Raw genomic sequence first — 20,524 nt, 5'->3', positions numbered from 1 at the left:
CCAGTGGGCAGTCGCTTCTTCCCCCAGGTGATTTTGTACCCCAGAGCCACAGCTTGCAATTTTAGGAAGTAGAAATGCAACTTCACGGCTGGTCTGGTTTGCAGTCAAGCTCAGCATGAGCTGTGAGTGCACACCATGCATCCACATGCTTACCAATAGCAGGTAACTGTGATCAAACCAACACCCAAACAGCAGCAGTGCAGTGCAAGCAGTGCTCCCAGCCCACATTTGGACCACAGAGATCCTCTTTAGCCTGCCTCAATGTGCTAAACTAGCAGAAAGCCCAACAGCTCCGTGGGCTCTGGGCTGTACTCATGGGCTGACTGCTAACCCAGCGCTGGGTTATACTTCTGCATAGGAAATAAAACACTCCAGGCGTATGGAAGTTACTGTAGATCTTTATTGGAGAATAATTTGTTTTTTTTTCTAACCAGAACAACCCAGAAAGAAATTCTGAAGTAGTTCATCTTTGGTATCCACACACAGAATTTACATACATTGAAGTGAAAGGAATTAAAATGCAATCTTAGCAACCACAGGTTTGGTTCCCACACCTGTTATCCCAGTTTTACTGAATGATTCTGTACTCATAAAACTGGAGTAAGCAGCGGTGAACCAAACTCCTTCTAATTAATTTCTTTGCTGGGTTTTTCTGCAAATGTAAGCCACTAATTTCGGTGCGCCTGGACTTCTGCTATTTTCAAATGATTTATGATCACTTACATGATCTGTTGCTCGTGTTTCTAGATTTGTGAATATTAAACAATGAAATACGCTTTGAAAGTCCTCAAGACTTTTGCTCTGATCTTGCAAACCTCACTCAGGCATAAAACATTACTTGAAATATTGCCTGGGTGGCAACTGGAGTGCTGGGCACCAGGCAGTCAGCAGTGCAATAAATTACTTTGCATAATCTCACAAGTACTGAATTCAGCTAAGGATCCTGGGCTTCAGAAAGCAGAAAAACCCAGAGAAATTGTGTTCACCAGCCAAGAGCCCCCAGGTTTTTTTAAGGAAACGATAAACAAAAATCAGAAGGGGGTACATCTGCAAGTATGTTTGTGGCATGGCACTCCTGAACATCAACAACAAGATTTACAGCGGCATCAGAGGAAAAGGTAAAGCTACTCGTTGTCTGGGAAAGAAAACCAGAAAGCCATAAGAGAGAATGTGTGCACCTGTGAGCTTGGGAAACTACAACGCAGAGGAACTTTCCATAACAGTAAGGCACAAGAGAGGTCACTAAGGTTCCCTGGCTCAGCACACCAACAACTTTGCGCTCAAATGCTACAGAAGAAATGAAAGTATTGCCAGCTAATAGTAATGTCACAAATTTCTTGTTAGGCTGAAGTCCAGGTTTTGGAAGACCCTGTCTTCTCAATGATTTGCTGATATGGGGCCATGCTGTGCAATCCTGACACAGGCAAAACTCTCGGTGACGTCAGTGGGACCAGGATCTGTCCATTGGTAGAACACGCAGCATTACCAGCCAGCCACAGAACCAGCCCCCCATCTCCGAGATGAAAATTCAGAGTCCAAAAAGCACTCTGTAGATGAAAGATCACGACTGCAAAGCACTGTCCTTCAATGCCTACACATCTGTCTTACAGGGACAGAGAAGGTGAGAGCTTTGAGTTTCACCTTCACGTGAAATCAGAGGTTTCACCCAGGCCACTTTGCATTGCTCTGCGCACAGGGAAACCCTACTGCACTGTCATGTAGTTCAACTGCATTGACTTTTCATCTTTGGACTGATGCACCCATTTGCACCAGTAGAACAAATGGACCTTCTACATTTTCTTGTTTTCCAAAGGGGTGGTTCAGTTTTGAGAAGTACCAATGCAGGCCCCCAAACATTTTCTAGCGGCATAAACAGCTCTACAGACAGAGCAAAGACATACACAAGGCATTAGCTCTAGAAAGCAGTCCTACTGGAAAGGTCTTGCCAACACCTAGAGGCGAGGGCACCCTCACCCAACACTGCAGTTGGCCACGGCTACACTACGATTTGTCCATTTCAGGCTGTGAGATGAAAGTCACCTCGTGCTGAGGCTGTAACAGCACAGACATTGGGTGCTGGGCCCCAGGACAAAGCAAGTTTCACTCAGCACTCAGCCACGGTGTGCCAGAGGCGGACAATAAAACCCCAAGTCAACTCTGGGCCGGGTTTCCTCTGTACTCAGTGCTCGTGGTGGAGCATTGAGTATACGAGGACCGGACCCAAGACGTGCAGCTTAAAGCCCTTCAACAGAGAGAGCGTGGTTTAACACATACGTATCATTGTCTTCATCTTCTAGCAGCAGCTTCTCTAGGGGCAGTGTGCCGATGACCCTGCGGGCGTCCTCCAGCTCCTGCGGGGCCGGCTCAGGGATGGAGATGGGCAGGGGCACAAATTGCGGCGTGGGGAGCGTGGAAGAGGCCGGCTGGTACTGCAGGGTGGGGGCTGGCAGTGCTGAGAGGGGCTGCGCCCACGGGAAGTAGGTGATGGGTGGCTGCTGCTCCGTCACCTCCAGCTGGGGCACCACGGCCGGGGTGCTGCTTCGGGGCTGGTGGGAAGGAGAGACATTGGACAGAATAAAACCATTGGCCATAGGGTGGGGCGCGGGGAGGACGGGAAACGAGGGGAAGGATGCTCAGTCTCACTTTGAACATCCCTTTTCCTGTCTCTCTGGGGAAGCTTTACACCCAAGGTGACAGTTTTCCCACGCTGGCTCCCATGAGAGCAGTGGCTGTGGGTGTCCCAGGTGCTCGCGGGCAGTAGCTTGTGCTCATGACGAGTTCCCTTCAGCTTTCTGTTCCCAGTCCCACCCTCGCCGCAAGGCCACGAGACAGCTTCGCTCTGTGCTGAATGCTGCCTTCTTTGGCAGCATTTTCTTACCAAGCCATTTTCCTGGCATGTCCAGTGGGTGTTTCCCAGAATTCCCTTCACTTCTGTTTTGTTTTGTTTTGTTTTTGTTTTGGTTGTTTTTTTTCCAAATATTTGGAATTAAATAATGAAGAATCCCATGAAGACTGCACAGACCTCTGGAGGGACAGCTTCCTTCCCATCCCTGAAGGCACTCAGGGCCAGGTGGGATGGGGCCCTGGGCAGCCTGAACCAATGGGTGGCAGCCCTGCCTGTGGCAGAGGGTTGGAACTGGGTGATCTTTGAATTCCAACCTGGGCCATTCTATGATTCTAAGTACTTGATTTGACAACAGTGTTTATGGGCCATAGAGTAAATCCACTCAGAACTACAGCTTTCTCAGCTACTGCAAATCCAAGATGAAGAACCCCTACTCCAGCTGGAACCGATGACAACAGTAAGCTGAACACTCCCCATTAACATTCCTGAGCTGCAAACAATACTCCCTGACAATAAATAACGTCCACAGAGCCAAACAAACTCAAGGCAATGGCAGCCCTGTTGCTGACATGGTGGCAGATGACTCATTTCTCAGGACAGCAGCAAGAACAGGCTGTATCAGCAACATGAAAAGTGCTAAAGGAGTGTGGAGAGCTGGAGAAATGGCAGAGGAGTCTCCAATTTCAAAGCAACTTCAAAGCTCTCCAATGCCCAAGAAGGGGCTACACTATGAGAATACATGCAAGAATGAGCTGCACGACAATAATTAAATTATATGAGTTCCATCCTGCACTCCCCATTGACGCTTTTTGGAAGGTGGGGAATTTGCCATCATTTATACTCAGGTGCCTCTGACTTACCGCGAAATTGGTGATCAGTGGCTGAGAAGCATAAGTCAGTACAGACGAAGGCCCAACCAACGTGTAACTGGGACACATAGGCTGGATGTACATGTCTGCAGTGTAAGGACAGCTGGCTGCTTCGTGGGACACGTAGTCGGGGTAAGTGGTCCACTGAGTCAGAGGCTGCAGGGATGAGGGAGAGGGCTGGGAGAGCCAGCTGGAACACAGTGCTCCTTCCTCTGCTCCGGGCAGTGGAGGGGCAGCAGCATCCACATCGATACACGGCTGGCCTGGAAGACAGGAGGGGAGCACAGCTCAGTTCTGTGTGGCTTTCCCTGCAGCGGGGCTGAGAAACAGGTAGAAAATCAAGGAAGTATTACCCATTGGTGTGTAGGAAGGGAGGGGCTGGTGGGGCAAAACGACCTAGAAAAGAGAAGAAAAATATCCAAGGATTAATACCATAAGCAGCTCCCTGTCTCCATTCAGCCAAATCAATGGCGGCTGAAGCTGCCCAGAACTGTAAAGGTGAAAATGTATTTATTCCATAGAAGGCATTGGGTTGGAAGGGACCTTTAAGATCATATACTTCCAACCCAATTGCTATAGGCAGGGACAACTCCCAGGTCGCTCAAAACATGGTCTTCATTTACATCTGACTTATATATTGCATTTAAAACATATTTCATAGTATCTCCAGGTAACGAGAGGTTCCGCTATCTCTGAACACTCTGGTGATACAAAGTTTTCTCTCATTGCACAAAGCGGTGCCAGGGCCTCCCAGCCACCCAACCAAGCTTTGCTCCTGCATTTCTTTCTTCCTCCTACCGTTGTGGCTGCTGCTGCAGTGGCATTATGAACATTTCCCCGTTTCCTTTTCAATAGCTCCTTCACTGGCTCTTTGACGCGGACCCCTTGGTAGGGGCGAGGCTGCGGCTGTTGTTCTGAAGCAGAAGCTGTAAAAAAGAAAAAGAAATAAAGAGACAGGTGGTGTTTATTGTCTTTTCTTGCCCCCGTTTTCCTGCAGAACACTCCTACATGATGCACTTTCCCTTTGGTCTGTCTGCTTCCTGTTGCTCCTGTGCCACAGGTGTGCAGTGCAGTGATTTACAAAACCTGGAGGGCAAACGGGTCCAAGTGAACCTGCAGGCTGGTTCATGAGAGATTCAGGAGAAATATGCTATGGTTTAAACGTGTTATTCAAAAGCAAACAGAACCAAACGTGAAGAGCATCCCCACTTGGACAGCCATTGCAGCCATCTCTCATTGGACACGTGTGCCCCATGGCTTTTGGAAGCAGGCAGGGAGGGCTCAGCAAGGTAAATGATGAGACAACGAGAGCAGAGCAAACACCATTCTTCATCAGCAGATATTATCACCCAACATTACACACAGTGTCTTTGGAGGCAGTTTAGAGCAGAGACCACAGGATAGCAAAGCTCAGGAAGGCCCTGTGTTTTCAGAAGCACTGATAGCAAGACTTGCTGCTGCCCTTCGATCTGTAAGCATGTCAGTTGGTAAGTTTCCATTTCTGAGGACTGCAGTTGGCTTTATGAAGAAGCCCAGCTGGATATCCAGCTCAAATCATCCATGAAAAGCACCATCCCAGTAGGAAGCGTTGATTCGGATTTACGATCTGTGCTTTGCACTGCAGAACAAAATGAAAAACTGAGTCTAAAATTACAGGAGACCCTCAAAAATGTTTGACAGAGTTAACTTTTCTGCTTGGACTCCTTTCAAAAACAAAATCCTTACTTTCCCTCAGCTTTGCAATACCACCAGTTTGTTCTTTCAGCCCCACCACATACCATTTAATCACAAAATCTTCAGAGGCCATTATAAATACTTCTGGCAGCAGATAACACTACAGTTATGCATGGAACTGCTCTCTTTGTTTGTTACCCTTATGCATATAGGGAAAATTCCATGCTTTGGAGCAATAGCTGAAGCAGAGCTGATTTCTCAGCCTTTGCCTAATGTGCACTTGCCCTCTCTGACCATTCCTTGTGGAACTTCAAAGCAGGTTGCCTGCATTCTCGTAACTCCTGTGGCTTTGGAGATGCAGTCAGCACAGGGAATGAAAGTCACTTTGTTTAATACAGCTCTGCTTTTACAATGTTAATTGGCATTAATTTCTCTGAAGGCTAATTAAAGGCAGTGCCACACAGCACTGTGCTGCGGGCTGCACTGATAACTCTGAAAACGAGCTGAATACAGGACAGGTCTGAAATGAAACCCATCCCAAAGGTGCTTCTTGCTCTTGCATGACATTGATTTGGAAGCGACGCATTGCTACCTTACCAAGAATGTCTCACATTTGGGTGTTGCTGCTGTTCATGGCGAGCAAAACCATCGGCTCTGCCAAAGCCAGCATGTTGTAGGGTGCACGAGGGGCAGAACGTCCCCCTGGCAAAGCCCTGTCCACACTGCCCTCACAGCTCCTCCCTGCAGGGCTGGGTGGGGAAGGATGGCGGTTTCTGGCTCCAGGTTTGGGGGATGGGAGAGAAGAAATTTACTGTAAAAGCTGACAAATATACCTATTCACAGTTTCCGGTGTAAGCAGAGTAACCAAAAAAAAAAAAAAAAAAAAAAAAAAGATAAGAAATAAAACCAAAGTCTGCATGACATATTTCGGTTCCCCCCAAGCTGACCTCCAGAAATAAAAATAATGCTAGCACAGCTGCTTTTCCACTGCTCAAGTGTGCACCATGTCTGAGCAGCACAGAAAAAATAGAGCAAGCTGAGCTTGGCCTTCAGTGGCAATTCCTCATAAAGCAAAATAACTTGATCTTCTACAAGTATTTTGGGAAGTGATGACCACTGAGCATCCTTGTGAGAACGCAGCTGGACTGAGTGCTCTCCAGCCTCTTCTATCAGGGTTGCCTTAATGAACCATCAAGCCTACCTTGAACTCGTGCTTAATCAAGACTGTTACACTGAGCTGCAATGCACCAACAAACCCAAAACAAATAAAGAACAGCATCACATGTAGTTTGGTGCTCAAGCGTGCACAGCACAACAGCCATACATCCTCCTTACCAGGCACTAGGTCCAATTTGCAGCTGTTTGCTGAAGCTGGAGCATTGTACAAAGCATTGGAAGCGTAGAGAGAAGAGAGGGAACCCGACCCAGCCAGTAGGATTGGCCATAGTTTCTGTGTGCAAACTTATTTGAGCTCATTGCAACGCTTTGGTCAGGCCGCCTCACAAAACCAAGCTCCTTTCATCAATGTTATCACTCGCTGCATTTGCTGATTGCTGAGAAAAGCCTGGCATGAACCCCAAACCCTTCAGAGCAATCTCTCCAAGTGGATGGAGAGCACCAAACGGTACCAAACACAGCACTCCCTGCAGTGCTATGCATCAGAAACAACAGCAAAAAGCCCATAGAGGTGTTGGGCTGAAAGCTGCTCTGCCATTCAGCTTGTTGAGATTGCAGAGAAGCAAGCAACACGCTTCACAAGGTTCCCTTTCTCTGTGCTCGTGCTCTATGTTTGATAAGCTATCAACCAGTCAGTGCAACCAGAGCAAACATTTTGCTCTTTCCTTCCAATGTAATAAAAGAAAATTGAAAAGAAATACAACAGAAATATTTTTCTTATTTACATTAACACCAAAAAGCAAACGGTTCCTCTTGGATAACAAGAAAAAACTGCATTTTAGTTAACAAACCACTGACATTTGGCCTTCAGTCTTGAAAATTCCATAGAGCAGCTGCTGACACCACTGTGGTGTGCAGTGAACTTTGGTGAATAAAAAGTTCAAAAGAAAGGGGAGAAAAATAAGGTGTAGCTTTGGATACATTGCTTGCATGCTTCGACTCTTAATTCAGATCTTTTTACATTAAAAAACCAATATGTCCACTGAGGAATATTGAAGCAAGAGACCAAACGTTGCATTACGTTTGTCTGCATTTTGTATTCAATTCAGACTCAGCATTCTTCAAAATGCTTTTTAGAAGTATTCAATCTGGTAGCATTGGTTTGCAGCTGTTGCTGCTTGGAAACGAGTCACGATCAAAGCAGACAGACTTATTTCTAGCAAAATTTTAGGGAGTTGTGTTGATAGCAACAGGTTGGGCTGGCTGGAGGGCACTGGGACTCACGACCAACAGACCATTCTTTGGCTGACAAACAGAGCACACAGCATTTTTTGTGTGGATAAACCATGAAGAAACTCCAAATGTAGCATTTCCCCATATTGCCTTTGGTCATTACCAACTTTGTCATCTCATCAGTGGTCTCTCCACTTGAAATGATGACCAGAGGCCATGGTGTTGGCGTGGTGTGTCCATTTGGAGGCCAGAAGTCACTCCGTGCTTCTGACACATCCCAAATCTCCTGTGAGGTGTTGCCATTCTTTTATAAGACAGCTCTGAGTAAGAGAACTGGACCAGAGCAGGTTATTTCCTACACTGCTTGTCACACTGAGGGTGTGTATCTCAATAAGGATTTAGTTAAATGCAAAGTGCTAAGCAAACATCTTGGGCAGAGAATCTGCTGTACAATAAACAGAGAAACTCAGAGCAAGAGCAAAGGAGACAAGCGATGGTTCATTGCTCAGCATAAGGAAATGAACTCGGGAGGCTCCTTAGTGTAATTAAATCAATAGACTAAATATTTCACTTGCTTACCAACAACTCAGTGCGGTGTTTGGTCTCTTTCTGCTCAGTTGCTTAGCGCTACAGCTACCCAACGGAGTGAAACAGATCAGTGCCACAGGACTTTATTGCACAATTATGCCCAGTCCCTTCGTTTTTATCTACAAGTGGAAGATGGCCAAGCACCAAAGCAGCCTTGGGTTCTGGCAGATCCATGTGCCATCATACCCTGCCTGCGTCCTTCCTGCATGCTTCTGCACACCGCCCTTGTAGGAAAGGTCTCCTCCACACCTCCAGGAGATGTAAAGGAGTGGAAGCCATGGGAGCACTGTGCAGAACCTGTGTTCTGCTCCAGCACGAGGAGATGGCTGCATTGGCCATTGGCCATATTGGTGGTGAGGGCTGCCAAAAATGATCTGTTTCAGAATAAGAGAACTCCTGCTACAAAGGGGAAGCTGAGATAGACAGAAAGTGGCTTAACCATAAGTCTCACCCGCATGTCCCAATTCCTCCCAGCCCAGAATACTCTTTCCATTTTAGTAATGCAAGCCTTCCATTTAATTGCCGATGTGGTCATTCATAGAGCCCGACACCTGCTTCGTAAAGCATGGATGGGCTCGACTTTCGTGCTATCCATCTTTCCCAGTGGGGTTTTACCAAAATTAAGACTCACAAGATGCGACATATTGCAGTTTCACCTCTCGGTCTCATTATCTGATACTTTCAGAAAGGCGGTACAGAGCCCACATCTGTTGAGGGCAGAAAAGGCTTCAGGGGCTTAAAAAGCATTTGGGAAGAGGTTTGCAAAGGGGAAGATTCACATCTCTCTGTTGCATGGGAATCCTGCCTTACCTGCACCGGTCCCACAGGACTTGAGTAGGAGTTGTGTCCAAAGCTTTTTGACCTCACCAAAAACACCATGTCAATGTGAAACACTTGCCGAATTGCAACCTGCTCGCATGCCCTCTCATAACAGAAGTAATTTGCATGAGAAATATGCTCATTTTGTCATCAAAATACAACATGGAGTTGCTATCTGCATACAGACACGTAAGAGGGAAGGTGCTGCGCAATAGAAATTTCCCATCCCGCTGAGCGGCCGGCTCCCATCCAGCAGAATCCTGCCAAAAGCTGGGAAGCCCCTACAGTCACTTTGCTCCTGCCGTGGGAGGGGATGCTTTCAGGCTGTGCCTTTTGCTCAGCGGAAGCTCTGGGCCCCATTCCTGCACAGAAGCTCCCGCAGCGTCACGGCACAGTGCGCATCTCCAGCCATGCGAGAATCCCCAGAGGACGAGGGCCTCTGGTCACCGCAGGGCTGAGGGCTGTCCTGGTCCTGTAGGGCTTTCTGCTGAAAGGTCCTCTGCAGAAGCAGGAAACTGCCCTTCAGAAGTGCCCACGAGAAATGCCCTCTGGTGAGGTGACACCTATTCAAATCACCGCGTCTTCGATTTTCAGTTTGTTTGTTTTGATCTTCGCTTGTTTTGGTTTTGTTTATTTCATGGCTAGGGCAGAATATGGGGATGATACCATTCCTTTTGAAACCTCCCATTGTGCTAAAAACCATTCAAATCCATGATGGAGGAGGCTGCCAGGAGTTCTGTGCAGCCTCCTTTCATCCAGGTACGGATGGAGCAAACATTTCTGCCTCTACCTTTGCATTCCAGCTGGCACTGCCCTGAGCTCAATTGCAAACGTAGCTGTGAAAAGCCAATATTAGACTGGATGTAAGGAAGAAGGTTTGGCAGTGAGGGCGGTGAGGCGCTGGCACAGGTTGCCCAGAGAGGCGGTGGTGCCCCGTCCCTGCAGACAGCCAAGGTCAGGCTGGACGGGGCTGTGAGCACTGCTGAGCTGTGGGTGTCCCTGTGTGCTGCAGGGAGCGGCACCAGGCGGCCTTCAGCTCCCTTCCAACCCAAACCATTCTGTTAGTCTAACTCTGAATAGTGCTTGAAGCTGCTTTCTAATTTGAGAACCATCAGGAAAGGGCAACAGGCGGTGAATGGATCCAGGAGTGGGACAGAGCAACAGCCCACAGAAAGCTGCTGTACAGCAGCTTTACAGCACACAGAGCTGGACTTACTAATGGCTTTGTGACTTGCACAAGGACATCCATTTGTGCATCACAGGTGCTTTGAACCAGATGGTGCAGGAAACACGAGCCCACAGCTGGTCACTGTGGCAGAGGACAGTGGGACTAAATGGGGACTCACAGAACTATCACGAAGTCTGACTTCCACTGAAATCATTGAGACCCAACACCACGCTCAGCAATGTGTGGAGAGTCAGCACAGAGAAGGCAAATGCACCCCAGCTGCCATCAGAGCACTGCTCATGGCTACACCTGAAGCCAAAGTGATTCATTGCTGCAGTGCAACAGGAAAGAAGCAGGATAACAGCGTAACATTGAAAAAATGATCCTATATTTAGGTTTAGCAAAAAACCCAAAGGCCTCTGAGACTGAGGAACCCCAACCATGCCATAACACAACCGACACCAACAGCAACCAGGCAGCAACCTGCTCTCAACTCCTTCCATGTCTCAACTAACACAATGCCAGGCTGATCCAGTGACCAGCCCAGGGGCAGAGGGAAGCCTGGCTGCTCCATCTGCAGCAAGAGAAGCCAAATGCAGGCAGTTGCTGTCTTTCAGAACAGCAGGGAGCATTGCCATGCTGGGAGAGTCCAGTCCTTGGGAGCTCAGAGGCAGGGGGGGACACAGGGCTGGGCAGAAATGGTGTTGGCTGGAATCTCCCAGTGGGGAGATGGGTGACTTAGAAACATGTGTTTTGATCTCCTCTGCTGCAGGCTTGCAATTCCTGCTTACCTGTGAAAGCATTGCATGTGTCAAAGAAACAACGTATGGGGAAAACACCTTATCAGTTGCCAGTTTGGTTCTACCTACAACACAGCTTGTTAGTATTGCTTTGTCATTGCAGTAAAAAAAAAAAAAAAGAAGTAATAATAAAAAGAAGATTGATAGGCTTCTCAGATGGAAGATAACATCTGACCCTTGCAGCATGTTTCACATCATATACCTACTGGTTCTGAAAACAGCACGAGATCATCGGAAACAAGGTGTGTTACCATAGAGCTCCCGCTTGCTGCTGACTACTCATCACACAAACTGAAACACCACAATGTAAGCAGCCTGGGCTTCTTACTTCAGGACTTAAAGTTTGCACAATGTAGTTTCACAAATACACATCTGAGCTTCCAAAGTTCCTGACTGAAAAGAGTAACAGAAGCTCTTAGCAGGGAGAAGAGAATTAAATGTTAATAAGTTCAGAAAGACGCGGGCATCGTAAACCCATCTCTGCATAACCTACAGGCTGCAACGTCAGAGAGAATAAGATTGGTCTTAGTCCCATGTCAAGTAAGACATTAAGAAAGAAGCTTCTTCCAGTCAGACACATTATATTATTCCAGGCTAAAGGACAGCATTGTGCAGTGCTAAGGATGGAGAAATGAACACAGTCACAGCATCACAGAACGGCTTACAGGACCTCAAAGCCCACCACGTCCCAGCCCTCTGCCATGGGCCACTAGGTCAGGCTGCCCAGGGCCCCATCCAACCTACAGATCCGCACAGTGAGAATGAAAGAGCTGCAGAAGCAGAGCAAACACCTACCTGCATTGGGATCGGCAAATTATCTGAGCAAAGGTGGGCCAAGAGTAGTGAAATTATCTTGAAAACAAGAAAACTGATTTCCTGTAAACTCATAACCGTATTGCCTTCGCTCCTTATCTTTATTATTAGATGTAGAAAAAAAAAGTACATATCAAAAAAGACACAGAAATAAGCTTTCTCACAGGTTTCACTTTTAAAAAGGAAAATTCTCTGGTATGTAACCACCGCAACCTTTGATATAATACCTGCATCCTGTTATTGTTTTTATGAATCATAGTCTTCCACTTGATTCATAGTGATGAATGCCAACAAAGCAGCAATGCTGTCTTGATATCCCTGCTGGAAAATCAGCATCACGTTCTCATTTGTCTCTCCTGAGCATCTCTCCCATGCTATGCTAACCCTCACTTATCCATCACACCTCTTATATCAGACACGAAAACAAAGGCAACCGGAGCTCACTTACATTTTTGCCAGTGCATGTTGAGTGGTGGGACGGAGCCTTTTGTGTCTTGGCTGAAGACAGTCGGGCTCTTTAAGAGCCAACGTGGGTTTGACTCCCTTTCGGGGGACGCGATCACTGAGTGTCAGGATGTTTCTTTCAGCTTTTTAAAAGCCCCGTGTTCCCGCTGAACTCTGTGATGTCATCACATCCTCCAACCACAACTACTTCTATATTTTCCCTTGCTCTGTGTTGTTCTTCATGATGCTAAAAAGTTCCTCCGAGACCAAATGCGCTCTGGAAGATATTAAGCATCAAGCAGCGCGCGAGATCACCGAGATCCATTTAAACAAACCACCGAGCCTGGAACCTGCCTTCATGGGGCTTTTGACAGAGATTTGCAAAAATGGGGTCACACAGCCCAAAAACAAATGGGCTTTTTAACAAGGCCTTGACCATCTGTGGCACTGTGGATGACCTCAGCTCATGTCCAGTGACCGTCCTGTTGCAATCCTGGGCTCCAGGCGCTCAACCAGACCAAACCAACACACGCTCCGTGTCTGTGGGGCCCTTTAAATGCTCACAGCTTTTAAAACACAAAACTGGAGTGTTCGCCCCTGCCTTATGAGAATCTCAACTCCCTGGGGCCGCTAAATTTGAACTGGTGAGGAAACACCTGTAAACACTTCAAGCCTCATTAAACGAGGACGTCCTTCATTTAAAAAAGAAACCTCTCCTTTTTCTGTTTTGTTTTAATCAAAATACAGCATTTCCTACAAAGGAAGAGCTGGCCCTTCCAAAGAGCCTTGCAGAGAGATGAAGGAAGGCTGACAGACTGCCATAGGAGTTCAGGTACGTTCTGAACATTAATCATAACAACACTGTTGTATCTGACCTATTCACATCACTGCATGAATATGTCCTCTTTAACGACTTGGCATCCCCATTAAAAGAACAAGATGGGATCTGGTCTTTGTTTTTGGCCACGAGTATATCAAAGGGATTTCATCCCTCCCAATATGCCCAATGTGTCTTGGGAGAGGGTTCATACTGCAAACCATTTTGCAGTGTAACATTGGTACGTGTTTCATGAAACAAAACCAACAAGCAAACAGAAAAAAACCCAATGCACTGACAGAACAGAGATCACAGAATCATAGAATCACCAAGCTGGGAAAGACCACCAAGACCAACCAGCCCAACCATCCACCTACCACCAATATGACCCCCCAACCCATGTCTATTAGTGCCACATCTGAATGTTTCTTGAACACAAGAGCTCTGCCCAAGAAACCCCACAAAGAAACAACCTCCAAACCAAGCAATGACACAAAGGAGACCACGCAGCTCCACGCTGCTGCTCTCAGCAATAGGCCCCCACCTCCTCAGCATTGTTCTGCCACGCTTTGCATATCTGCATACATTCTTACTACCAGCTGCACGCTGCCATATCCTCTCTGCTGTCAAAGTGCTTAGTAATAGCAGGCATGCTGTGAGCTAACACCACGCAGACGGACAGGGGAGGGCCCAGCTCACAGCCCTGTGCTGCTGGATGAGCGGAAGGACGACGCTGGAACCTCCTTCAGTGCCATTCCATTTGCATCAGTGCTGGGGGAATACCTGGACTCTGCTATCTCTGGCACAGTAACTATTGGATTTCTCCCCAAAATAATGCAATTACAGGATTTCATTACAAAAACAAAAACAAACCCCTTCAATGTGTAGAATGAAACTGCTATTTTTCTAGCAATGCAAAACCTCTACCTCACAAATGATGGTCTTCAAATATCACTGCTTTGGTCAGGCATTCAGATTTACTTCAAGCTCACGGTGCAGGAAGCAATATCAGGAAGCAATGGTAGAAGCTAAGGGCATTTGGCTTGAGTCAGTGCATGAGAAAACAGCGATCACAATCAGGAGATGGACTCAGCGATCCTCACAGGTCTCTTCCAACATGAGATATTCTGCGACTCCATAACTGTGCTCTGCTGCAGTTTCCTTCTGGAAACATCAGACTTCTGCCAGCACAAAGCTGCTTGGAAGCAGCACGGCCAGTGAAGGCCTCCAGCAGGTCTCTGCCACCAATGGCCCTCTATTTTTAAATGTGAGAACACACCCTGCGTACATCTGCAGAAGCGCTGCCTGAGGCTCGTACACAGCAGGCTGCCAGGGCATGCAGAGGTGGCTCACGGCGTGGTGCTGTGCTGACACCCAGATCCAGCATCTCACATTAAACCACGCCGTAGTTGTTCTTAGGAATGCCGAGGGTGACATGGAATTGCTCAGGATTCAGCTGTTTCTAAGGTCTTTGCATCGGTACTTCACGAACGTGAAACCAGATAAAGTCTGGTGATAAATATCTAAAATGAGGAAGTTGCAAAAAAGGGCACAGATATCCACAGATGAAACAAGTGGCGGTGCTTTGGTGGCTGACAATCGCCCATTTCCATTTATACCCACAGTCAGTAAACTTACGATGTTCGTTTCCACGCCTCCCAGTCCTGCCTTGACCAGTTCACCACCAAAGCAATAAGCTCAATGTCTTGGAGCCAGTGAGACCCCTGCTAGCATGGAGCATCTCTGCCCCAAGTCTGGCTGAGATTTCTCTTCTTCCTGGTGGCTACGCATTGAGTCGTGTCCACAGATCAAAAGGTTCAAAGACAACACAGTTCTGCCACAGTTCTGGGAGTACAAACAAAATAGAATCATAGAATCATCACAGAATGGCTTTGGTTGGAGGAGACTTCCATCTCCCGGCCGTGGGCAGGGCTGCCCCCCCCCCAGCTCAGGCTGCCCAGAGCCCCAACCCACCTGGCCTCGAGTGCCTGCGGGGATGGGGACGTTGCTGGGGATGCCTCCATAAGAGTAAGTTGTGTTTGACAATCTGATCCCGAGCTTTACCTTGCAGGTTATGAATTAGGCACTCCCTCCCCTTATTCCTTATTATTGCCTCACTCCCAGGACAGCAGTTGAGCTCATAAATAATTTTCTTCCAAAAAGAGGATTAATGCTGTCGACGGACACCCTTTTATATATATATATTTTTTAACATGTGTCAATATTAGTGCTTTAATCCTGCCATACAAAGTCAGAAGTATGAATACACAAACAGCAGTCTGGTATTTCAGAAAGCTCTGCGGTCTGCAAGCACAAACATTTGTCTTTGAGGATGCAATAATGAACTTAATAAGAGGATCTCTATCTCATAGCTCTGAATGAGTTTAAAAGACAACCACACTTAAGCCAAGATTCCTTCTGAAATTTCCTCCATCATCCATCAGGAGAGGGAGCAGAGATTGAGAAGCTGAGTCTCATTGGAGGCAATAACGTCTGCTTGAACCAGGGTAGGTATTTCAGACTGCAAATTATCTCGCATCTTTGTTCTATTGCATGACATTGGATGTGAGAATACAGAAAGGCAATCCAGGACAGAAGTGCACGGAGCACGAGGCCAGGATCCATCCCAGTAAACTGATGTAAGTTGTATCACCCAGCCTGGGAGCACCTCTACCTCTGGGAGCTCCTGCAAGGAACGCCTGCAAACCCTCAAAACCCGTGTTTGGAATGCAAAGGGTGACTTCAGTCAGTGAGCCCCCAAAGAAATCAAAAATGAAAAATAAAAGAAAGTTTCCCATTTTCAGCAGAAACTCTGAGGGTTACCAGGACGGCGTGAGTCACAGCAGGAGGGAGATCACAAACAACCCAAGCAGGGCCAGAGAGACCTGGGGTGAATTCTGTGTTAAATCTCATCAAAACTCTCTGGAAAATGCCAGAATTTACTCTATGCCCCACAGTGGGAAGACTTAAAAGAAAAGACGGACATGATTTCTGATGTCCTGATCCCAGTCAGCATCACCAACATTACCAATTACAACAACATTACCAATTACAGCCTGCTCCAACATCTCCGTGTGTCACGGATCCAGAGAAACAAACACAAAGATGCACTTATTTTGCAGAAGCCTGTTGTCAGTACTCATACATTTGGTTGGTTTTCCTTGGGAGTGCTGCACTGCCATACACAATGTCACCCCCCTCTGTAAGTGCATCCTTCCAACAGCCTCTGAGCACCCCATGGAGCTGCTGTGTCTCTGTTCATTGCCAGGGAGTTGGACTAAGTGATATTCGAGGGTCCCTTCCAACTCAAATGATCCTATGAACATCACCCATTTTTTATAGTGCTATAAATAACAGTAAAGCAGCTATAGTACAGTGAGCTCCACTTGAACAAGTTCCGTAATATTTTTATTTATCTACATGAGCCCCACACCTCCCACTTGGCCCTCTGAAACGAGCTCTGATTCATACCTCAGTTTTAATAAGGAACAAATGAGGCATCCTCCATACACAGTTGGCAGCAGCATTAAGCCCTTGGGCAGTGTAAAGCACCGTCACCCTCATGACCTCTCACACAAGCTGAGGATCTGAACCTGGGACATTCCACCTCCACCCCATGGTTGCTGCATGTATTTTTTCACATTCAGAAATCGTAGAATGGTTTGGGTTGGAAGGGAGCCTCAAAGGTGCAGCGCACAGGGACACCCACAGCTCAGCAGTGCTCACAGCCCCGTCCAGCCTGACCTTGGCTGTCTGCAGGGACGGGGCACCACCGCCTCTCTGGGCAACCTGTGCCAGCGCCTCACCGCCCTCACTGCCAAACCTTCTTCCTTACATCCGCTCTAAATCTCCCCTCTTTGAGTCTGAAGTCATTTCTCAGTGGTCCTGCTGAGTGCCCCATACTGCTCACACCCAACATCAGACACAGAGGATGAAAGCCCTCAGAACCTCTGCACGCAGGTGACCCTGTTCCCCAGTGTCCTCAAGAGCATTCTGACTTCAAGGCTACAAATCATATTGAAAATTAATTCAGAAGTCGAGCCAACACAAATTTGCTATCAGACTTCTCCGAGCTTGACTTGTAAGCTGCTTGCAGCAGGCACAGCACTCGCCTGTCCCTGCCTCTCCCTTCCTGCTCCTCACTCACACGTTCAGGTGTTTGTCTGCAGATGAGTTGCAGTCACGTTGAGCTGAAAAGTTTCCGGCGCTGAGTCAGGCAGTGGGAACAGCAGCAGCCAACACTCTGAGCTCGTATGATGCAAGCCAACTGTGGTCAGAGTTTGTCCTCTTGATAGAGGACAAAGAGCAGCAATGGTCCTATGGGCACTGTGCACTGATGCATGTAGAAATGCTCGCTTTGCAGCAAGAAAAGGGAAGGAGCAAGGCGCCTTTTAACTTTCCCACCTACAGTAAGTAGCACCAGCCCTGGGTCTTGATGGCTTTCAGAGTTTGTGCACCAACATGAAGAAAACCACCCGTCCGATCTATCTGCTGAGAAAGTACACACAGATTCACCCCCCAAAATCAACCTGAAAATGGGCAGAAACCTGAAGATCTCAAATGATTCACCAAGGGAAAAGTACAAGCAAGAATATCGTTGCATGTTACTCACATGGGTCGCATGACTGGCTCTGGAAGCTGCAGGGTGAGGCTGCGAGGAAGGACAGGGTTTGTGCAGCTCTGAAGGCAGTGCAGCAGAAGGGCTCATTCCATTGGAGTCCCAGCACAGTGGTCCTGCATAACAGCCAGAAACAGGCTACAGTGAGGGCTTGGGTCCCTTTTCTGAGTATCCTGCAACAGCATTTCTTTACAGGAACATGTAATTAACAGCCTCACTTTCCTCTCACTGAAGCAAAACTGAAGCTCTGCAGATGAACAAGGAAGGCTTTGTGTAATGTGAAAACAGTGATACTTCTTATGACCAATACTCGCCATTTGTAAAGCTGTTCTCAAAATTTGCCTAACTGTCGACACAGATTTCAGATGAAACTCGCTTTCTGAGAGCCTCTCATTTGACTGGATTGCAAATCCTAGAAAGGCATCATGCTTTGGGCTCACACAGTGCAAGAACTCCCAAACACAGCTACCAATGGCTCAAAAAGCTGTATCCAACCAAGGCACGAGCCCAAACTCAGTAGAGCAAACCAGAGGCTTCACCACCTCTTTTGCCATTGAGACGTTGGCCCAGGCTTGCACAGTTGCTGGTGGTAGATATTCTGCCACTGCAGATCAGACCTTGTGCCAGAAACCACACCGTGGGGCTGCCTCTAGCTGGTTCATTCCAAGCCTGAGCCCTGCCCCTGTTACCAAGGCAAAAACTTAAGCCCAAATTGTCACAGGGAAAGTCAAACCACCGGCGTGTGGTCCTGTCTGGAAACCTTCACACTGAGAGCTCTCTGAGAGCACATTTGGCCCTGGAGTTCCATCGAGAAATAGGACTCAGCAGCTCCACAGCATCCTCAGCCCGAAACCTGCAGTGTTCAGCTGCAGAGGAGTGGGCAGAGAGCTGCAGAGAGCAGCGGGATCATGGCAAGATGTGAATCTGCACAGAAGTTCCCACCGCATCATTCAGCGCATGCTATTCTGTGGCCTCCTTGGAACACCTGGGAAAGCCCAGGCAAGGTGCAATCCACCTGCAGATCCCACCCCAGCTGGCCACTAAGGAGATTGAGCCAGCCTGGTTTAGGGGAGCCATTAGGAAGTCTAAGGAAAAATAACTGGAGAAGTTTTCTAGGGGGGGAGGGCGGTTCCTATCCATATCCCCCATAGATTGGCATCTGGCTTAGTTGCATACTGGGCTTTTGAACAGGATTTTTTTCCATCTTATTCAGCCTTTGGCTACGCTGTTTCCCTTGGGAGCTCCCATTAGGGCTTAATTACACCTTTAATAATCGAGTTAATAATTCATTGGCAAAATTTCCCCCTCTTCTTTGATGGCTGCTGGTTTTGTAGAAGGCCTTTCAAGCCTGTCTCCACTTGACTAACTGAAAGCAGCACTTATCAGCCTGTTCTCATCATCAAAGCACAGATGGAGCTGTGTCACCTGCCTCCAGAGACACCGATGGGTGTTGGGATAGAATCACAGAATGGCTCAGGCTGGAAACATTGACCCCACTCTGTGAGCACTGAACCCAGTTTAGACAAGGAGATGGGTTACATCTTCCTTTGGCCCTCGTGCTTAAGAGAGGCTGCAAGCTTTACAAACTGATTTTATATCCACACGAAGGAAAAAAAACCTAAACACGTGCCCAGCTCTGGTTCCTGGTCAGGCCACGCTGGGGTCAGTTTGCAAAGCAGCACTGTGGGGTTCAGAGGGAGAATCTGTGCTGCTTCTGATCAGAAAGAATGGGAAAACCAAAAACAAACTCAAAAAACAAAGATAAACCACCCAACCAAAACAGCACCTGGACTAAAAGGCAGAATTAAAAGCTTGGTAAAATGGAAGCAGCATTGTCTGCCATGAAGACATGCATACTGCTGACAGCTCTGCGCTGGGAGGGAAGGATGAATGCCGACTGTGGTCAGCAGGAACAGAAGAAATGGCACTTTCTGGTTGGAATCAGCCTGTAGCAGGCTGGCACTAGGTGATGTTAAAGGTCCCTTCCAACTCAAACCATCCTGTGATTCTATGATCTGAGTGGCCCCTTCCAACTCAAGCCATTCTATGTCTCTGAGGTGGCTGCCACTGGAGCAACAAGCAGGGTCTGTTCTAAAGCGAAATGGTGCTCTGGGATTGGCAGCTGGAATTCTTCCTGCACCCTGCAGGACCTGTGTTTGGGTGAGAAAGGAGAATCCCACTGCCACAGCCGACGGTGGCACACGCTGTGTCCCCTCTGTCACCCATCCGCTGGGCGAAGCTGCCACCTGCCGGCCCTCACCCACACCCTTCATCCAACCCTCATCAAAATGGACATCTGGAAGCACAGCGACGTCCAAACACATCAGCACGAGCCGTGGGAGCAACACGCCAGCAGCACCCGATGGCAGGTCGAAGGAGAAATGCTCAATCCAGACGTTGCCATGTAAGGCACAGCGCTGACAGCTGTCTAAACATCAGTGCTACGTAATTCTGAGTGCAGAATTATGGGATGCTTCCTTCCATTCCAGATGCACAAAACGTGTTTCATTAGTGCTGTCTGCTCCCTGGAAACGGAGGGACTTTCCTTAGTCCCTCCACCAGCCTTATCTTCCAGTGAGCGAAGTTCTCACTGTGCAATGTTCTACTGCATGAAATGCAGGTGCAGAAACCAGCCCTCACTGTACCCCATGGTTCTCATGAAATACCCACAGCTGCACTTGAGTTTCCAGTTGATCCTCTCCATCATTTCTCATTCTCTT

The 20,524-nt window shown here is 47.7% G+C and overlaps 1 protein-coding gene across 1 annotated transcript; it reads right to left on the bottom strand.

The window, feature by feature from the left end:
* Positions 1 to 2,234: 2,234 nt before the first annotated feature.
* On the bottom strand, positions 2,235 to 12,389 carry POU2AF1 (POU class 2 homeobox associating factor 1; the record flags this gene model as incomplete). Its single annotated transcript, XM_079545773.1, has 5 exons — positions 2,235 to 2,546; positions 3,706 to 3,977; positions 4,068 to 4,110; positions 4,513 to 4,640; positions 12,374 to 12,389. 5 exons carry the CDS (start codon positions 12,387 to 12,389, stop codon positions 2,235 to 2,237), a joined length of 771 nt encoding a protein of 256 aa, XP_079401899.1.
* Between the last annotated feature and the right edge of the window lie 8,135 nt (positions 12,390 to 20,524).

Source organism: Tetrao urogallus, assembly GCF_951394365.1.
Source record: "Tetrao urogallus genome assembly, chromosome: 22".
Lineage (NCBI taxonomy): Eukaryota > Metazoa > Chordata > Aves > Galliformes > Phasianidae > Tetrao > Tetrao urogallus.
The sequence above is the reverse complement of the archived record's forward strand: the minus strand, read 5'-3'. Positions and strand labels throughout refer to the sequence as shown.